Source organism: Cynocephalus volans, chromosome 15 (assembly GCF_027409185.1).
Source record: "Cynocephalus volans isolate mCynVol1 chromosome 15, mCynVol1.pri, whole genome shotgun sequence".
In the NCBI taxonomy this organism is placed as follows: domain Eukaryota; kingdom Metazoa; phylum Chordata; class Mammalia; order Dermoptera; family Cynocephalidae; genus Cynocephalus; species Cynocephalus volans.
Window position 1 is genome coordinate 67,065,515 of NC_084474.1, and position 21,037 is coordinate 67,086,551.

At 33.3% G+C, this 21,037-nt stretch overlaps 1 protein-coding gene across 3 annotated transcripts in view; it reads right to left on the reverse strand.

Moving 5' to 3' along the window:
* CSMD3 (CUB and Sushi multiple domains 3) overlaps positions 1 to 21,037 on the reverse strand; it is a 1,171,099-nt gene that overhangs the window by 294,539 nt on the left and 855,523 nt on the right. For all 3 annotated transcript variants that reach the window (XM_063079089.1, XM_063079088.1, XM_063079087.1), the window contains 3 exons: positions 16,836 to 17,027; positions 7,292 to 7,418; positions 5,405 to 5,607 (listed from right to left, as the gene is read on the reverse strand). In XM_063079089.1, the coding sequence (XP_062935159.1) occupies positions 5,405 to 5,607; positions 7,292 to 7,418; positions 16,836 to 17,027 (522 nt within the window). The remainder of the gene's footprint in view (positions 1 to 5,404; positions 5,608 to 7,291; positions 7,419 to 16,835; positions 17,028 to 21,037) is intronic.

Here is a 21,037-nt window from a genome sequence, read left to right on the forward strand (position 1 = left end):
TAAAGTGTTTTCCAGACAAACAAAAGCTAAGGGAATTCATCAACACTAGACCTGCATTACAAGAAACGTTAAATGAAGTTTTTCTGTCTGTAAAAAGATGATGCTAAGGAGCAGCAAGAAAACATGTGAAGGCACATAATGAATCAGTAAAGTAAGTTCAAAGAAAATCTTAGAGCAGTCCAATATCATAATTGTGGTAAATAAACCACTTATATCCTTAACTTGAAGACTAAAGGACAAAACTAACAAGACACTAACATGTACAACAACCATAAAAGACATAGGGAATATTAAAAGATGTAACTTGAAACAACAAATTGTCAAAAAGTCAGGGGGCTGGATATGGGTGGATGACACCAAAGTGTAGAGTTGGCTTTTTTTTTTTTTTTCTTTTTTCTTAGCTATCAAAGCTAAGTTGTTATTAGTCTAAAATAATCTAACTATAACATGTTGTTTATAAGCCTCATGGTAAAACCATAACACAAAAACATATGAGACATATTAAAAATAATGAGAAATCAGAATACACTTGTAGAAAAAACCCCACTCAATCTCAAAGGAAGGCAGCAAAATTAGAGAAAAGGAAAATAGGATCAACAAAACTACCAAAATAAAATGGAACAAAATGATAGTAACAGGTTTCTACATATCAATAGTAACTCTAAATGTAAATGGATTAAATGCCTCAATTAAAAGACATAGAGTGTCTCAATGGATTATAAAACAAGAACCAACAATATGTTGCCTACAGGAAACTCACTTCACCTATAAAGACACACACTGTCTGAAAGTAAAGGGATGGAAAAAGATATTTCATGTAAACAGAAACTAGAAAAGAGAAGAAGGAGTTACATCAGATAAAATAGACTGCAAGCCAAGGAAAGCAAAAAAAAAAAAAAAAAAGATAAGGAAGGTCACAATATAATAATAAAAGGATCAATTCAACAAAAGGATATAACAACTATAAATACATATGCACCCAACTCCAGAACAACCTGTTCTGGAGTACACATGGAAAATTCTCTGGAATAGACCATATGATAGGTCACAAAACAAGTCTGAACAAATTTTTAAAAAGTGAAATCATATCATCTACCTTGTCCAACCACAATTGAATAAAACTAGAAATAAAGAACAAAATGACACCAAAAACCATACAAATACATGGAAATTAAGCAACATGCTCCTAAATAATGAACGTGTCAAAGAAAAAAATCAAAAAGGACATTAAAATACTCCTGGAGACAAAGGAAAATAAAAATACAACATACCAGAACCTTTGAAATACAGCAAAAGCGGTTCTAAGAGGGAAGTTTATAGTAATAAATTTCTACATCAGAAAGAAGAAAGACTTCAAGCTTCAAATAAACAATCTATCATTAGACCTCAAGGAGCTGGAAAAACAAGAGCAAACCAAACCCCAAATCAGTAGAAGGCGAGAAATAACAAAGATCAAAGCAGAAATAAATGAATTAGAGATACAAAAAATACAAAAGATCAATGAAACAGAGTTGGTTTTTCAAGAAGATAAACAAAATTGATAAACCTGTACTTACATGAACAAAGAAAAAAGAGAGAAGACTCCATAAATAAAATCAGAAATCAAAAAAGAGACATTATACTGATACCACAGAAATAGAAAGGATCCTAAGAGACTACTGTGAGCAACTCTATGTGAACAAACTGGAAAACCTAGAAGAAATGGATAAATTCCTGGACAAATAAAACTTACCAAAGTTAAGCTATGAAGATGTAGGAAACCTAAACAGACCAATAATGGGTAATGAGATTGAAGCAGTAATAAAAAGTCTCCCGAAAAAGAAAACCCCAGCACTGGATGGCTTCACTGACAAATTCTGCCAAACATTTAAAGAAGAACTAATACCAGTTCTTCTCAAACTCTTCCAACAAACTGAAGAGGAAGGAATACTTCTGAACTCATTCTATGAGGTCAACATTAACCTTATACCAAAACCAGAATAAGATAAAACAAAAAAAGAAAACTACAGACCAATACCCTGATGAACACAGATGGCAAAGATCCTCAGTAAAATACTAGCAAACAAAATCAAACAACAAATTAAAAAGATCATTTGCAAAGAGCAAGTGGGATTCATCCCAGGGTTGCAAGAATGTGTGCTGATACATCACATCAATAGAATTAAGGGAAAACAAACAAACAAACAAAATATGATCATTTCCATAGATTTGGAAAAAGCATTTGATAAAACCCAACATCACTTCATGATAAAAATACTCAATAAATTAGCTATATAGGGAAAGTACCTCAACACAGTAAAGGTCATATATCACAAACCCATAGCTAAAATCATACCGAATGGACAAAAATTGGAGTTTTTTCCTCTATGATCTGGAACAAGACAGGGATGCCCACTTTCCCCACTCTTATTCAACATAGTACTGGAAGTTCTAGCCAGTGCAATAAGCCAAGAGAAAGCAATAAAGGGCATTTAAATAGAATAGGAGACATTTAAATATAGTAGAATGACAAAATTTAAATTATGTCATCTCCCTATTTGTAGATGATGTAATTATATACATAGAAAACCCTAAAGACCACCAAAAAAGTACTAGAAATAATAAATGAATTCAGTAAAGTAGACAACATGGAAATAGGTGAAGAAGAAATTAAACATATTTACAACAGCAACCAAGAAGTGAAATACCGAGGAATAAATTTAACCAAGAAGGGGAAAGACCTATACAATGAAAACTATAAAACATTGGTGAAAAAACTTGAAAGGGACACAAATAAATGGCAAGATATCTCATGCTCTTGGGTTGGAAGAATTAACATCATCAGTTGTCCATTTTGCACAAAGCAATCTACACGTTCAGTACAATCCCTATCAAAATACAAATGACATTCTTCATAGAGATAAAAACAATCTTAAAATTTATATGGAACCACAAAGGACCCTGTATAGTTAAAGCAATCTTCAACAACAACAATAACAACAACAACAACAAAATTGCAAGAATCACACTTCCAGTCTTCAAAATACACTATAAAGCTACAATAAACAAAACATCATGGTACTGGTATAAAAATGACAAATAGACCAGTGGAACAGAATAGAGAGCCCCAAAATAAACTCACACACTTATAGGACAACTGATTTTTGACAAAGGTGCCAAGAATAGACAGTGGGTAAAAGACAGCCTTTTCAATAAATAGTGCTGGGAAAATTGGACATCCACAAGCAGAAGACTGAAACTAGACCCTCATCTCTCACCAATACACAAAAATCAACTCAAAATGAATTAAGGACATAAACTTGAGACTTGAAACTAACTATGAAACTACTAGAAGAAATTATAGGGGAAATGCTACACGAAATGGGAGTGGGCAAAAATACACAAATGACCACATCAATATGTAAAGCTTCGACACAGCAAGAAACATGATCAACAAAGTGAAGAGACACCCTACAGAATGGAAGAAAGTCTTTGTAGACTACACATCAAACTAGGGGCTAATATCCAGAGGATATAAGGAACTCAAACAACTCAACAGGAAAAAAAATAAAAATAAAAAATGGACAAAGGGCACCTCCAACCTCTAGTAACCATAGATTTTTGAACAGACATTCCTCAAAAGAAGACATAAAATTGGCCAGCAAGGCACATGACAAAAGGCTGAAAATCACTAATCATCAGGGAAATGCAAATTAAAACAACAATGAGATATCATCTCACTAAAGTTAGATTGACTCTTAACAACAAGACAGAAAATAACAAATGCTAGCAAGGATGTGAAGAAAAGGGAACCCTCCTGTATTGCTAGTGGGAATTTAAATTGGTACAGCCATTGTGGAAAACAGTATGGAGGTTCCTCAGAGAACTAAGAGTAGACCTACATTGTGATCTAGCTATCTGGCTACTGAATATATATCAGCAGTGAAATCAATATACCAAAAAGACACCTGCACTCTCATGTTCATTGCAATGCTATTCACAATAGCCAAGAGATGGAATCAACCTAAATGCCCATCAGCCAATGAATAGATAAAAAAACTGGTATATATACACAATCGGTTACTATCCAGCTATAACAAGTAATGATATCCTATCATTTGCAGCAGCATGGATGGAACTGGAAACCATCATGTTAAGTGAAGAAAGTCAGGCACCAAAAAACACATACATGATCTCACTTATATGTGGAATCCAAGAAAAAAAAAAAAAGTGGTTCTTGTAGAAGTAGAGAGCTGGGAGGAGAGAGAGCTGAAGGGAAGGAGAATTGGTGGACTGACAATCCAAAACTATGCCATCTACCCTAAATAAATCATTGTGCAGTATAGACATGAATTGATACAACATATTGTACCCCCCAAAATATGTGAAAGTAAATGTTAATATAAAAAATTGATGAAAAGAGAAAATATAGTTTATTAGACACCAATTACATACTCAATACCAAATACTGTGCACAAATGATCATTTTACATTCTAATAGACTATTTATGAAATGAGCATTATTATTCCTTTTTCCATTGGAAAACACAGCCTCAGATGATGAGGTAAGGTAACCAAAGTCAGCATTTAGTAAGAACCACTACTTGAATTGAGGCACATTTGAAGAGTACTGGTTGTTTTTCACTCTTTCCATAGATTATCCTGGAAATCTTGATACGTTTCTTTTGATAGAATTTTTTTTAAGGCTCTACAAATAGAAGATCCAGTTGTTGTGTTGACAATAAAATTAAAAATAACATTTAAAAGTTTTAAGTTTTCATTAATTCTCTCTAACCACTAAGCTAAAAATCCGTTCTATAGAACAACATATATTTAACCACTTATTGGTGCCATTAAAAAAAAAAAGAAAGAAAAAGAAAACAAGCTGAAAACACTGGTAATTACTTACAATGAATGGTGTTTTGTTATTATAGAAAATCTTTAATTTAAAAATAGTCTAAAATGTTTTGTCAAGGATATCTGTTAATGTGTAATTAAGATCTTTAACAGAAGAAAAATAAAATAAGTAAAAATGCAGGGTTGTCTTTTTCATAATGGCAAGTATTCATTTTTTTCATTATCTACAAAAACTTCACATTTTAAAATAAACAGTTTTATGCTATGTCCAGATTACAAGCTTTTGCAATGTAGTTATTTCATTAGCTGAATTATTTTAACAACACCTTTACTTTAAGGATAACTAGTTTGACAGTTGGTGAAAAGGCCCCAACAATTAATATTCAAAGTTAACTGAATTTCTTTTGTCCAAGTATGTTTTACCTTAATTGCAGAGGAATAGGAAGACCAGAAACAAGAATATTTAAGATCATTAAATTTTTAAAATTAACATTTGAACAGTAAAGTTAACAGGATTATTTAAATAGCATTCCAATTTTGCATTTGAGAAAAAAAAAAAAAAACTCACTTGAAAACTGAATTGCAAATCCAGATTTGCTGATATAAAAATCTGTGTCAAACTGGATGGTTACTATGTTGAGGGTGCTATGAATTCCTTCTGGAATGAGAGATCCACTAATTTCCTTTAAGAGCATCTCATTTTCTGGTGGGCCATCCCACACTCGGAGTATATCATGTGATGCTTCCGTATCAAAAGCCAGAAACTGCAGGCTGTGGGAGAACCATGTATCTCTGATTATTTTAAACAAAGATTCTATATTAAATAAAAAATGGAACAAATATGCACTGTGGCTTATTACATACTCCTTTTTATTCTATGAGATAAAATATAAATGATGTAAACAGCATACGTTACCTTAATATATTTTTCTTGAGCTGTATAATTTATTTCTTTAAAATATGATTAAATATACTATTACATCACCTTTGCAAATTACAGAAACTCCAGGTATAATTCTTCTCAGTATTCATGAATATTAACTGTGACAACAGCAAGTAACACAGAGAATCTTCTACATGCCAGGAACTTTGCAAAGTGCATTAATATATTTTCTTCGTTTAATTGTTATAATGGCCCCATGAAGCAGAAACACTTTTAATCTCAGTTTTACAAATGTGACAAATGGAGTTTAGATTAAATAATTGCCAAAGGGTGGCCGATTTTAAATTGAATTCAAGTTATCTGACTCCACAGTACATACTTTTACCACTCTTTCATGTTAAATCTTTTCTGCTTTATGTATAATCTAGACAAAATTAGCATCTAATACTTTTTGTACCTACTGTAAAAATTAGAAATCTAATTATATCAACATGCTCAACTTGATATATGTACAGAATATTCATGTTTGATGCATGAATTGTCATAGCATTAAATTTGGGTTGAAATATAATATCAAATACTGTTCTTTAATTTAAATAAATAATAAAATCAATAAGATTCTGGGATTTAAGTTTAATAATTCTAATATTAAAATAAAACAATGAATGATTTAGACTAAAAAATAATTAGCTGGGGATAGATCCAGTGCAGCCTATTTTGAGTTCTGCACATTGCCTTGTAAATGTGATATACCACTTTGTAATGCATCCAGGAGTGCATGGGAGTGTACCACATAGAAGCCTGTATGAAATTCTATTTACATCAAGTAGCCAGTAGGTTTTAAAGTTATTATTGTTTGTGAGCAATAAAACACTAACTAGCTCATGTGTCAAGGAGGATTTGATTATTTATCAATCCATTCCCAGTCAAAGCCATAACAGTAAAACTGGGACTGAGAGCATGTGATAGCTTTGGAAACCAGACTGGTGTTGATTTAGAAGGTGATGGTTCTATACTGATCTAAGGGACAGCAACATGAACCATTGTAAGCCGCCTAACAAAACTCACCAGGAAAGGGAAATCTAACACAATTAAAGGGGCAGAGAGCAGTTGCTTGAGAGATGTACCTAAGGCCATTGAAGACAGGAAATGCCATTCAGTCTCCTTCTGAATGTTAGTGAGGCTGCACTTATGATAGTGACCTGAACACTATATACCTATTTTTTAATACCTATTTCTATCCTTATCAAAATGGTAAATTCAGCATCTTGAATCATCACAAATTGAAGGAATAAAGTCCACAAAAAGCAGGAAAAATTCTCAATCTCTGTGCACTCTTATAACTATGAGAAACTTCCTTCTAAGGGGTAATATAAGGTACCACTGCAGCCCATAAGTCAATAAATCACACTAATACATATGTTTTTCATATTTTAAACACATCAAAACCAAGTTTTCCCTTGCCAAGGTTAAAAAATACTTTTAAATCTAGATATTGATTTATATTGCATACAGGGGCTAATCAGAAAATTCAGATTCCCTAGTAATTTTGAAAAAATGAAATCCATTTACCTGACAATGTTTCCTGGATCTACCTCAATCATCCAGATGCAACGCAAGTTATTGTCATATGGAAAGGGATAACCAGGAGATAAGATTCTTCCTGATGATTCTCCTTTAAAACGACCTCCACATTCAGCTAATAAAAAATAATAAAAATTTAGTCACAATTTAATGTTAGTCTTTTAAAACAATCTAAAATTTCTTGAGATTATATGTTTTTTACATTAAGGAAAATAAAGATTGATTTCCTGTCTTCTTAAAGTATACATCTGTATAAACTTTCTCAGATTAAGGTATTAATTGAAGAAAGAATATATTGCTCAATAAAATAATAAAGTCTCAAGTTAGATCACATAAAAGTCAATAAAATCCTAATTAGGGAATAAAAAAGGACATACTCAAAACCTCTGAGTCAGGCTGCTAAACATTTTTAAATGCGTTGTTAAATAGTGATAATTTAAAAACGGAAACAGATGGCGAGTTGCTCACTGCTAGCGAATAGCAGACTGAAATTCATCATCTTGCTACCCACCTCTCAGAAAAACTAATCTTTACTGCAGTCCCTCAGGCATTCTAGGTTTCATTGTCCCTTTATGTGATTCCCTTTAAATCACTCTAAACTCTTTCCTTTTAACCTCCGAAAAGTCAAAGTGGCACTTTTATTAGATTTCTTCAGTTAAATCTAGTTTGGTTTTGATTTAATGTAATCTCTAAATTTTATAAAATGTACAATTTAAAAATGTAAATATTGTAATGCAATATATTTAAATTTGTATTTGTGGGGGGATTCCCTCTCCATTTTAATATATTCAATACTGTATCTGCAGTGATATTACTTTGGTAAGCAGACAATCTAGAAAGAACTCTCTGTATTAGAGAAGAGAGGAACTAAGTATCTTAGTGTATTGTTCTACATTCCCAAACCTTAGAAACAAGAAAAACACAGTGTAACGCATTGTACATTTGAAAATTCTTTAGATTACTCTACCAAAAGATTTTTAAAAAATAAAAACATTTTACTTTTGGCTTAAATATTTGAAGATACTCTGATATTTTTTTTTCTTGTTCTCTGAAAGGTTTCTATCTTACTCATTAAATGACTGAATTAAACTTTTTTGTTTCTATTTGTTATTGTTATTAGACCAAAGAAGTTCAAATCCAGAAAGTTTTAGTATTTGGAAGAGACCTGATAACATTAGAATATAATGGTTCAAATGTGTAGGCTCCATAAATGTAAATTTGTTTAAAAGATTTTAGAAATTATATTGCACTACACTGTGATAGTTAGTTTTTTGTGTCAACTTGGCCAGGCTATATTATAGTTGTTAAATAATATTTGGTCCACTGTTAATCTAGGTGTGAAGTTATTTTATAAATGTGGTTAACATCTACAATCAGCTGACTTTAAGTAAAGGAAATTACCCTAAATTATGTGGAGTGGGCCTCATCCAGTCAGCTGGAAGCTTTAAGAGCAAAAACTGTTTTCCAGGAAAAGAAGAAAATCTTAGGCCAGGTGGTAAAGCTATTAGTTGTTTGCAATAGAGAATATCTTCTAAAATAGAATTTCGTCTTCTGTCACCATGGAAATCATTAGTATCACACACTATGTATCCAAATATTTATAGATGTTATAAACCTTGACCATTCATCATTAAAAAAAAAAAAATCATCATTTCCACGAAACCTTGTGCAGTATGAAGTCACTAAGTTTTAACTTGGGATATTTGTAAATATAAAATGCATTAATTTATTCTAAATATTAGCAAAATCTTTTTCTGTCCTCAGTCCAAATGTCCATTAATGTATATAAAATCTTTCCAGAAAATAGAGAATGTCTTCAGCTTGGTTGAACACACACAGAACATGTATAATTTTTAATGTATTGTTTTTATTTTTGTGATTTTAATTTTAAGAACTACACTGCATGTCAATATTTATAAGAATTTAGTTTTGTGCAATTAAAACCCTTAATACTTTTCTGAACATATTTCATATTCACATCAAAGACTACATCATCAGATAGAATTAATCAGTGATATGTTTTTCTTATAACCAATGCCAATGGGCTGATTGTTGGTCATATTACAGGTTCTCAAGCTTTTGGTAATTTAGGTTGATTATTATTTCAGGTTCAACCCTCATAGTCTATCCAAAATTCAGATGCCATCTGAAAAGAAAGGTCTGTGATTACATTTTGGTTAGAAAAAAAATTTGTTTTCTGTGTGAACCAATGTTTTAATAAAACAACAGACATCTCATGGCATCAGAAACACTGTGCAGTTAGTTGGAAGTCCTCTAATGATGAGAATTGACTTTTTTCTATTTTTGTTCTAGCAAGTTTTGTGGTGATTACTATGTTGACCATAGTAAATAGCAATGATAGAAATTTTCCACTTGTCTCAAAAGATTCAGATCTCTAAACAAATTATAAGCATTAAATATGTGCAGTGTTTATGTATATTAATTATACCTCAGTCAAGTTGTTTTTAAAAAAGTTTTGGGCCCCCACTGCCTGGCAGAAAGCAGGAGCACACCAAAAACATTGCTTCCATATGAATGGTATACCACAGCCACTGTCACAGCCACTGCCACCACAAGGCGGGCTCACCACCACAGTAGCAGTCACAGCCACTGTGCAGGCTGCCCACCACCCACTCAACTGCACTGACAAAAGGAGAGTCAACAGTGGAGACTGGAAAAAGAAGAGGAAGTCTCTCTCCTCAAAGCCCACTCCAGTACAATAGAAAAAGCGACTGCTCTATAAGATGACCAGACATCAACATACAGATATTATAAATATGAAAAACGAAGAAAATATGACACCTCTAAGGGAATACAGTAATTCTCAAACACCAAACTCCATAGATCAAGAAACCCTTGAAATGACTTAAAAGTAATTATGAGCAACAATTATAAGGAAACTCAATGAGACACAAGAAGACTCAGTTAGACAACATAATTAAATGAGAATAAAAAATCAGGATATGAAGGAAGAAATTTACAAAGAGAATTAATACCTTAAAAAAGAATGTAGCAGAATTCCTGGAACTGAAGGATTCATTCAACAACAACAACAACAACAACAACAACAACAACAACAACAAAAACTGAGAGCTTAAGCAGCAAGTTAAAGCAAGCAGAAGAAAGAATTTCTGACTTCAAAGATAGTGTTTTCAAATTAGCCCAGGCAGACAAAAATAACAACAACAAAAAAAAAAAAAAAGGAGAAGAAGAATTTTTAAAAATGAAGAAAATCTAAGAGAGCTAGCAGACAAATTAAAGCACACATACATCTGAATCACAGGTGTTACAGAAGGGCAGGAGAAAGGAAAAGGCATTGAAAGCCTATTCAATGAAATAGTAACAGAAAACGTCCCACGTACAGGGAGACACATGGACCTTCAGATCCAGGAGGCACAACAATCCCCAATCAGATTCAATCCTAAAAGATCTTCTCCTATAGACATTATAGTCAAACTGGCAAAGCTCAAAGACAGAGAATCCTAAGAGCAGCAAGAGAAAAGCATCAAGTCACCTATATGAGAGCCCAGGAGACTAACAGCAGACTTTTCAACAGAAACTCTACAGGCCAAAAGATATTGGGATGATATATTCAAAGTACTAAAAGGAAACACCTGCCAGCCAAGGATACTATACACAGCAAGGCTATCCTTTAGAAACGAGGGAGAAATAGTGTATTTCCCATACAAACAAAAACTGTGGGAGTTCACCACCACACTACCAGCCCTGTAAGATATCCTCAAGGGACTCTTGCTTCTGGAATTCAAAAAATGATAATCACTACCAAGAATACACGAGAAAGAACAAAACCCACTTGTAGAGTGATAATGCAAATAAGAGAAAGAAACTAAACCTTTCAACCTCAAAAAAAAAAGAAAAAAAAAAAAACCCAAGCATCAAAGATAAACAATAAAAGGGGCAGAAAGGAAGAAAAGAGATTTAAAACATCCAAATGAAAATTAATAAAATGCCAGGAGTAAGACAATACTTTTCAATAACATCCCTTAATGTAAATGGATTAAGAACCCCACACAAAACACAAAGACCAATTGGATTAAAAAGCTAGATCCAACAATATGCTGTCTTCAAGAGACTGAACTCACATGTAAAGACATACATAGAGTAATAGTGAAGAGATGGAAAATGATATGCCACACAAATTGAAAACAAAAATGAACAGGAGTAGCTATTTTATATCATATAAAATAGTTTAAACCAAAAACCATAAAAGGAGATGAGAAATGCCACTATACATAATGATAAAGGCATCTATCAAGCAAGAATACATAACAATCATAAATATATGTGTGCCCAACACTGGACTACCCAGATATATAAAGCAAACACTATTAGACCTAAGGAAAGAGATAGACCCTAATATGATAATAGTAGGGGACCTGAACACCCCTTTCTCAGCACTGGACTGACCATCTAGGCAACAAATCAACAGAAAAACACAGAATTTAAAATACACTTTAGACCAATTGAACCTGGCAGATATTTTGTCCAGCAACTACAGATTATACTACAGATGATTCTTCTCATCAGCACATGGAATATTTTCCAGGAGAGACCACATGTTAGGTCACAAATCAAGGGTCAACAAATTTTTAAAAAGTGAAATCATTTCAAGTACCTTTTCTTACCATAACAGATTAAAACTAGAAATCAATAACAAGTGAAGCTCTAAAAAGTATACATCCATGAAAATTAAATAGCATGCTCCTGAATGCCCTATGGGCCCAAGAAGAAATGAAACAGGAAATCAAAAAATTTCTTGAAACTATTGAAAATAAAGGCACATCATACCAAAAGCTGTGAAATATTCCAAAAGCAGTCCTAAGAGGGAAGTTTATTGTAATAAATATTTACATCCAAAGAATAGAAACATTTCTAATAAACAATCCAATACTACATCTCAAAGAACTAGAAAAACAAGAACATGTCAATCTCTAAATTAGTAGCTGGAAATAAATAATTAAGATCAGCACAGAATTAAATGAAATAGAGACCCACAAAATGATACAAAAGATCAATGAAACAAAAAGTTGGATTTTTTGAGAAGATAAAGTAAATAGACAAGAGAAGACCAAAATATTAAAAATCAGAAATAATAAAGGAAACATTATAGCCAATAGGACAGAAAAACAAAGAATCATTAGAAATTATTATAAACAAGCATATGCCAAACAACCTTGAAAACTGGAGGAGAAGGATAAATTTTGGGGCACATACAAACTACCAAGATTCGATAAAGAAGAAATAGAAAACCTGAACAGATGAATAACAAGCAATAAGACTGAATCAGTAATCATCATTCTCCCAACAAAGAAAAGCCAAGGACTGGATGGGTTTTCTGCTGAACATTTACAGAGGAATTAATACCAATTCTCTTCAGACTACTCCAAAACATCAAAACAGAGGCCATCCTCTTAAAGCCATGCTGTGAGCCCAGCATCATCACCCTGATACCAAAACCAGACAAAGATACAACAACAAAAAAAGAAAACTACAGGCCAACTTCTCTGACAAGCAAAAATATCAACAAAATATTAGCAATCAGAATACAGCAACACATCAAAAAAATTATACACCAAGATCAAATGGGATTCATCCCAGAGATACAAGGATGGGTCAACATACTCAAGTCAATAAATGTGATATATGACATCAACAGAATCAAGGACAAAAACCATATGATTATATCAATAGATGCAGAAAAAAGCATTTGACAAAATTCAACATTCCTTCATGGTAAAGACTCTCAGCAAATTAGGTAATGAAGGAATTATGTCAACACAGTGAATGTCATATACAACAAACCCACCACCAATATTATCCTGAATGGGGAAGCTTATGAACAGGAACAAGACAAGGAGGCCCACTCTCACCACTCCTGTTTAACATACTTTTAGAAGTACTAGCCAGAATAATCAGGCAAGAGAAAGAAATAAAGGGCATTATAAATTGGCAAAGATGAGACAAACTGTCCCTGTTTGCACATGACATGATCCTACATATAAAAAACAATCCTAAAGATTCCACCAAAAATCTCTTAGAGTTGATAAATGATTACAGTAAAGTTGCAGGATACACAATCAACATGGAAAAATCAGCAGCACTTTTATACTCCAACTATGAACTAGTAGAAAAAGAAAACAAGAAAGCAAGCCCATTTAGAAGAGTCACCAAAAAAATAAAATACCTAGGAATAAATTTAACCAAGGAGGTGAAAGATCTCTACAATGCAAACTACAAATCAATGCTGAATGGAATTAAAGAGGACACAAAAGATGGAAAGGCATTCCATGCTCTTCGATTAAAAGAATTTACATTGTGAAAATGTTCATACTACACCAAGCAATCTACATATTCAATGCAATCACCATCAAAATACTAATGGCATTCTTCACAGAAATAGATAAAAGAATGCTAATATTCATATGAAAAAACAAAACAACAACAACAAAAAATAAAACCCATATAGCCAAAGCAATCCTCAGCAAAAAAGTAAAGCTGGAAGCATTACACTACCTGACTTCGAATTATACCACAAAGGTGCAGTAACCAAAACAGCATGGTGCTGGCATAAAAATATACCCTTGGACCAGTGAAACAGAATAGAGAACCCAGAAATCAACTCACATACTTACAGTCAGCTGATATCTGAGAAGGGCAACAGGAGCATACACTGGAGAAAGGATTACTTCTTCAATAAATAGTGCTGGGAAAACTGGACATCAGTATGTAGAAAAATGAAAATAGACCTGTACCTCTCACCATATACCAAAATCAAGTCAAAATGGATTAAAGACTTATACATAAAACCTGAAACTGTGAAACCACTGAAAGAAAACATAGGGGAAGCACTTCAGAAAGTAGGACTGGTCAAAGACTTTATGAATAAGACCCCAAAACACAGGCAACAAAAGAAAAAAATAAACAAATGGGATTATATCAAACTAAAAAGCTTCTGCACAGCAAAAGAAACAGTTAACAGAGCAAAAAGCAATTCAAAGAATGGGAGAAAATATTTGCAAACTATGCATCCAACAAGGGATTAATATCCAGAATATATAAGGAATTCAAACTACGTAACAGTAAAATAAAAACAAGTAACCCATTTGCAAAATGGACAAAGAAGCTGAAATGGCATTTCTCAAAGGGAGATATACAAATTGCCAACAGACATGTGAAAAAATGCTCAACATCACTAATCATAAGGGAAATGCAAATTAAAACCTCACTTAGATATCATCTCACCCCAGTTAGACTGGCTATAATCAAAAAGACTGAGAATAACAAATGCTGGTGAGGATGTGGAGAAATTGGAACTCTCCTGCACTGTTGTTGGGACTGTAAATTAGTTTAGCCTTATGGAAATAAATATGGGGGTTCTCAAACAACTACAGATAGAACTACTACACGATCCAGTTATCCAACTTCTGGGCGTATACCCAAAGGAATGGAAATCATCATGTAGAGCTCTTATTGCAGCTCTAAGAGTTGGAGCCAAGCTAAATGTCCATTGATGGATGACTGAATAAGGAAAATGTGGTATATATACACACTCTGCCATAAAAAGGAATGAAATTCTACCATTTGCAGCAATGTGGATGGACTTAGAGAAAACTGCATTAAGTGGAAGAAGCCAGGTACAGAAAGAGAAACACTGCATGTCATCACTCATAAGTGAGAGCTAAAAAAAAAATAAAAAGAAAAGAAGAAAATTGACAGAGGAAGTCATTTCATAACTATTAAACCAATCAGAAGTTGCATGTAAAGACACAGATAGCAACATATAGAGCAACAGCTGGAAAACTACAGCCTAAAATCCCATCTAACCTTTTGTTGATCCCTGCTAATAATGGTGGTGAAACTGCTTATATAACAAAATCTCAAACTATGAATTGTCAGGTAATATATGCTACTTATACAAATTTTCTCAAACTTAAGAACTGATATATTTCATAGTAGTCTTATTTGGTTAGCCATTCAACGTGAAAAAAGTGTTTCATACATTATTTGGTGATAAAAATCTGTATCATTCCATTTTGCTAAAGGACATATTCTTTCATTTTTTTATGCTGTGCACCATAATTTACTTTCTATAGTTTGCAAGTGGACAAATATGAAAGAAAGATGTGTAGACAAAGTATCTGGAGGTAAAAAAGATGTAGAAATGAAAAACAATTATTGAACAGATCATTCTAATTGGTATTTAATTGGTATTGGTATTTTTGCTGTTATGGAACAAAGAAAATAGCCATCATCTATTATTTCAACAAAATTATGAGCCATCAAAGTTTTCAAAGGTATAACATTTCGACTAAGTGAGTGCATGAAGAAAAATCAAAGTAGCGGAAAGCTAGAACTCAGTAGAAATGTATTTGAAATCCAGAATCAGTATTTATAAGATAGATATATTCCAGGCTTATGCATAGTTGCTGATGAACAGCTGCATTCAAAGGATATTATTCAGATATACATATACATTCAAAACTAGGAAAATATGTAATAAAAATTTGTGTTTGCTATATTTGAATTCTTATTTAAATTGCTAACAGTTATTTTTCAACATCCCTTTATTCTTCCTTCTGTAAATTGTTTGTAAATTGATTTGAAAAGGAATAAAATCGATTCCCTTTTTTAAAAAAAGAAAAGTTCAAATCAATTTTATCCATATGGTCCTGACACAGAATGGATTTCTGCCCCTATAAATGCTATCAAGAAATAAGATTGGGTAAAGAACCACTGCATGTTTATTCCCTACTGGGGAGTCAGTGTTTTGTTAAAATGTTGTTTTCTTTTCTTGTCCTAGTATTCCAACCCGGTACCTACTTGATCTTTGGAGCAGGGGGAAAAAAAAAAAAAAGGAAAGAGGTCTCTATGACACTTGTCTATCTATCCTTCCACCACCACATATTCAGTAATTCTTCAACTGATATACAAGTCTATAGGAATAAAATTGTACCCTTGCTCTGCAAAGAGGAGGGAAAATGATCCTTCTCTAGCTTCATGTAGGCAATATTTATTATGTCACTGACTCTCACATGCCTTTTCATATTGAAATTGCTTATGCTGTGTACACATAGGAAAGCAAATGCACTATTTTAGATTTTTTAAAAAAGTATACATACAAACAATATCTTTGAAGTTATTGAGAATAGTTTGCTGTTTTTAAAATTCACCTTGATTCAGGGGTGGGCAATAATTTTGTAAACTAAAACAAATCTGGTCTATGTGAATCAATAAATGTATATGATTAAAAGTCATTATTTTTGTAGTGACAAATTTTATATCAAGATAGTGGAAATAAAATGACTTCATACAGACCATATTACCTAAAAATAACGTACATATTACATTGTAAAAAGGAATATCCTTTTGACAAATTTAAGCTATGAGTTCATTAATGTCTTGATTTAGGGTATGAGTTGTGTGTGGACAGACAGAATCACTTGGAAATGTAAAGTATATGTTGAAGCATTTCCATAGAAATATTTAATGAAAAGCTAAAAGAGTATCTTACCAATACAGGAAGGCAGAGGGTAGTCCCATGCCCTTCTCTCCCCTGTCATGCACTTGAGAAGGCTACTTCCGTGGAGAGTGTAGCCTGGATTACATCCATAAATGATAGTGCTACCAGCAAAGTGGCCTTGGTCACTGATCTTGTATCCAAACTGTGGAATGCCAGGATCTTCACAATGTGAAAGTTCAAAACCTGAGAAAAAATATAAATTGATTAAATGCAAAATTTAGCAGGAGGATTTTAAATTACACGTTTTTTTTTCCTTTATTATTTTTAAATATGCTTACATAGTTTTCCCTAGTTGTATTACTCTTGCCATATTTACTTTTGATAGTACACAATCATAGAGAGCTCTTTTTTTCTTGAAGATTAGAATTTGTTGTACTTTGGGCCGACCCCGTGGCTCACTCGGGAGAGTGAGGCGCTGGGAGCGCAGCGGCACTCCCGCCGCGGGTTCGGATCCTATATAGGGATGGCCGGTGCGCTCTCTGGCTGAGCGCGGTGCAGACGACTCCTGGCCAAGGGTTGCGATCCCCTTACCAGTCACAAAAACAAACAAAAAAAAAAAAAAAAAAAAGAATTTGTTGTACTTTTCAAGTTTATTAGTGATACCCCATGACCTATATATGACTATAACATAACTTGTAGTATTAAGCTTCCTGCCTGCGTCAAGTGATTTACAATTAATATTAGATTCTGACAGTGATATTGTGATAAGAAATTCATATTTGGTCTTTGCCCCTGGTTCATGGAACAGAGCTCCTAAAACTCTTGGAATTTCCTGACTGGCAGGGGTAAGAGAAGCATCTTTGGTCATTCATAATAAGCCTTTTCAACCATACTTGAATTTATGATAATGAGATGATTCTTGGAAAATGGGGGCTGGTTGCCAAAGAAACTAACCATGTGATTAGAGGATTGGAACTTTCATCCCCTCTACACACACATACACACACACCCAGGGGTGGAGAAGTGATGGAGGTTGAGTTAATCACCAATGGCCAATGATTTAATCATTCATACCTATGTAATGAAATCTCCATAAAAACCCTAGACAGAGGGGTCCTGAGAGCTTCCAGGTTGGTGAATGCATCCATGTGCTGGAAGGGTGGTGTAGCCCAACTCCATGGGTACAGAAGCTTCTGTACTTGGGATCCTTCTGGACCTCATAAATGTACCTCTTCTTTTGAATTTTCATTTGTATTCTTTATAATAAACCAGTAAATGTACGTAAATGTTTCTCTGCATTTTATGATCATCCGAGAAAATTACTGAACCCAAGGAAGGGGTTATGGGAACCCCCAGTTTATAACTGGTCAGTGAGAAGTACAGGAGTCCCAGACCTGTGATTGGCATCTGAAATGGGTCAGTCCTGTGGAACTAAGCTCTTAACCTGTGGGATCTGCACTAACTCATTAGTATTACAATTCAGTTGAACTGTTAGACACCAAGCAGAGAGTTGGAGAATTGATTGATGTGAGAAACACACACATCTGAGATCTGAAGTGTGAGAAGTAAAATGAGTTTTCCTTTACTGACCAACTTTACTATTAGGATCATATCATCAAAATTTAAAAATTCAGCCAAAATATGTGAAATCTTAACAGTCCTAGTAACAAATATGTCCACTGCAATATAACTTTAGACTATTTTATAATGTAGAAGAAAGTGGAATTGACTCACTTAAAATATATTTTATCAAGAGGTAATATAGTAATTAGCTTGATCAACTCTTAAGTTTTATATTCTACCTGCTCCAGAAAAAGTACATTCCTCAAAAATTCTCACAGGAAAAAAAAATAGAAGTTTTCTATTTTAGTAATCAAAATCTAAGCTTCCTGGCTATGTAGTTCTTATGTCTTTAATGTTTTACAAAATACAAGTTGTCCTTCTGGGGGGTAGAGAAAATATTTTTGTGTTTCTGCAGTTGGGGCTTTCTGCATGAATTTGCTGTGAACTGAGACTCAGAGTAACCTTTGAGAAGTTAATTTACAACTGAGTGAGTAGTGAGAGAACTCCAGAGAGATTTACCTATCTGTGGAGGAGGTTTATGTCTATGTTTCAAGGGAGCTTGAGGTCCAGAAACTTACAGACATCTCTGGGTTATAAAAGCTAGAGACACAGGAAGCTAATATGGTCCTTGGAGACCTGTATTTACATTCCAAAAGGTTAGAGTGAGAAACCATGATTCTTCCCATCCCATCTCCATGGAGCACAGGTTTTTCCCCCACCGTTCAGGAGAGGAAAGGGAGAAATCTGCCTAAAGCAGAAAAAGCCAATTTTTTTTCTCATCCCTTGCCTGTGGAGTCTCTGGCCACTTGCGTAAAACATTTTTTCATCAGGTTTTCATCATATTGCTACTGGGTTAAGAACTGGGTCAAAGAAGGACTGACAAAGACATCGTGTCATTATTATAATTATTATTACATATTTAATAATAACTTCTTTCTAAATCCAGAATACCTTATATGCATATTCAAAGTAAAATTAATAAAGGTGAATATTAAAAACCTGACAGTCACAGCCCAATTCACTGTTAAGATCCTGAGGGAATTAGAAAAGGACACTTCCTAATTTAAATCAAATATGATAATAGTAATCAAAATCTAAGCTCCCAGTGATGTATGTAGTTCTCCTGTCTTTATTGTTTTACAAAATACATATTCCTCTTGACTTATGATGGAGTTATGTCCTGATAAGCCCATTGTTAAGTTCAAAAATTTAAGTTGAACCATAAGTGGGGGGTCACCTATATATGGGTAGGATAACTGATATAATGAATACACCAAAGGTAATTAGGTGCAAAATTATATCAGTTACAGCTTCTGAGAATAGAGGACTATAAGAAATATTCTGGATAGCCTTATGAATGAGGGAAATCAGTTGTTTCAAGATAGAAATGTTGGAGAAAAAGAAATCTTTTATTTATGTCTTACATCATATGGTGACCAAAAAGAGATTTGCATCTCTTATATAGGCATATATCCTTGACTAATTAATCTAGATTGGAACTACAAAGCAAAAAAGCATATACCATATCAGCTCACTAGTGTCGAATCACTACTTTTCATCATTGAATTTTTAGCATGTCACAACATATATAAAATCACCAGAACTTTCATAGCTCCAAGTACTGAGTTTATTCTATAGTTTTGTGACTGAGAGAAACATTCTCTCTCAAATATCGTAGGGAGATCTTCTTAGTTTTTTCTAGATAATATTAATCGCACCTTCCTCATTAAACCGTAGAGTCATTTTGGATTTTAATTTATTTACAATCATTTGGGGGTTTTTTGTTTGTTTTCCTATAGGCTGAAATTATTTCATTTCTTCCCCCACTTTTCCACAGTGCCTACATAGCACAATTCTGTCCCATGGCAGATGTTCAATAATGCTCATGAATGAATGTGGATTCTTAGAAGCAATTATCTCTAGAACACAACTGAAAAATAAACTAAAATAATACTGATACGAAACTGAAATTTGAGATACAATTAAAAAAAGAAAGAAAGAAAGATTCAGGAAGTAGATCTGTTTGTAACATTCCCATTTGGATGAAAATGTGTTAAAATAAGGCAAATGCAAACAGCTTCAGAGACAGAGCCATATAAGAGTTAACAGTTGTTAACTAGAATTGTGGCACATATAATGAAATATAAAGGATACATGATCAAGCATGTCAGTCTTTCAAACACAGAAGAAACAGCAGAAATTATAACTTTAAATTTTCAGGACACATTACTTCACATGGACCTGCACTCTTAACACTACAGAGTGTCCTTGCTCACAAATTACAAGTTTGCACTCCTTCTTCCATAATATTCAGTTTATTATTCAAGATGCAACCACTTTTGAGTTTTACCATATATCATTTCTCAGATAAAAATGGAAATCAAGCTCTCTTTTCAAAGTTCATTACCAAATTCATCCTTCCTTAATTTGAATGTTCTGTAAATGTGGTTGGCAATTGCTGGTGATTAGGCAAAATGTAGATATTCTCTGTAAATTAAGATAATGTATAATGCCTTGCATTGTAGATGAAATGCAGAAGGACAATAGTGTATAAGCTAGAAGCACAACATAATTTAGTCCAATTTGGTGGAATTATTGATGCTTATTCATAAATATTCAAAACTCTCTTATCTTTATGAAAATGTTCAACTTCAAATCTTTTCACTGAAAAGCTCACATACTTGAAACTG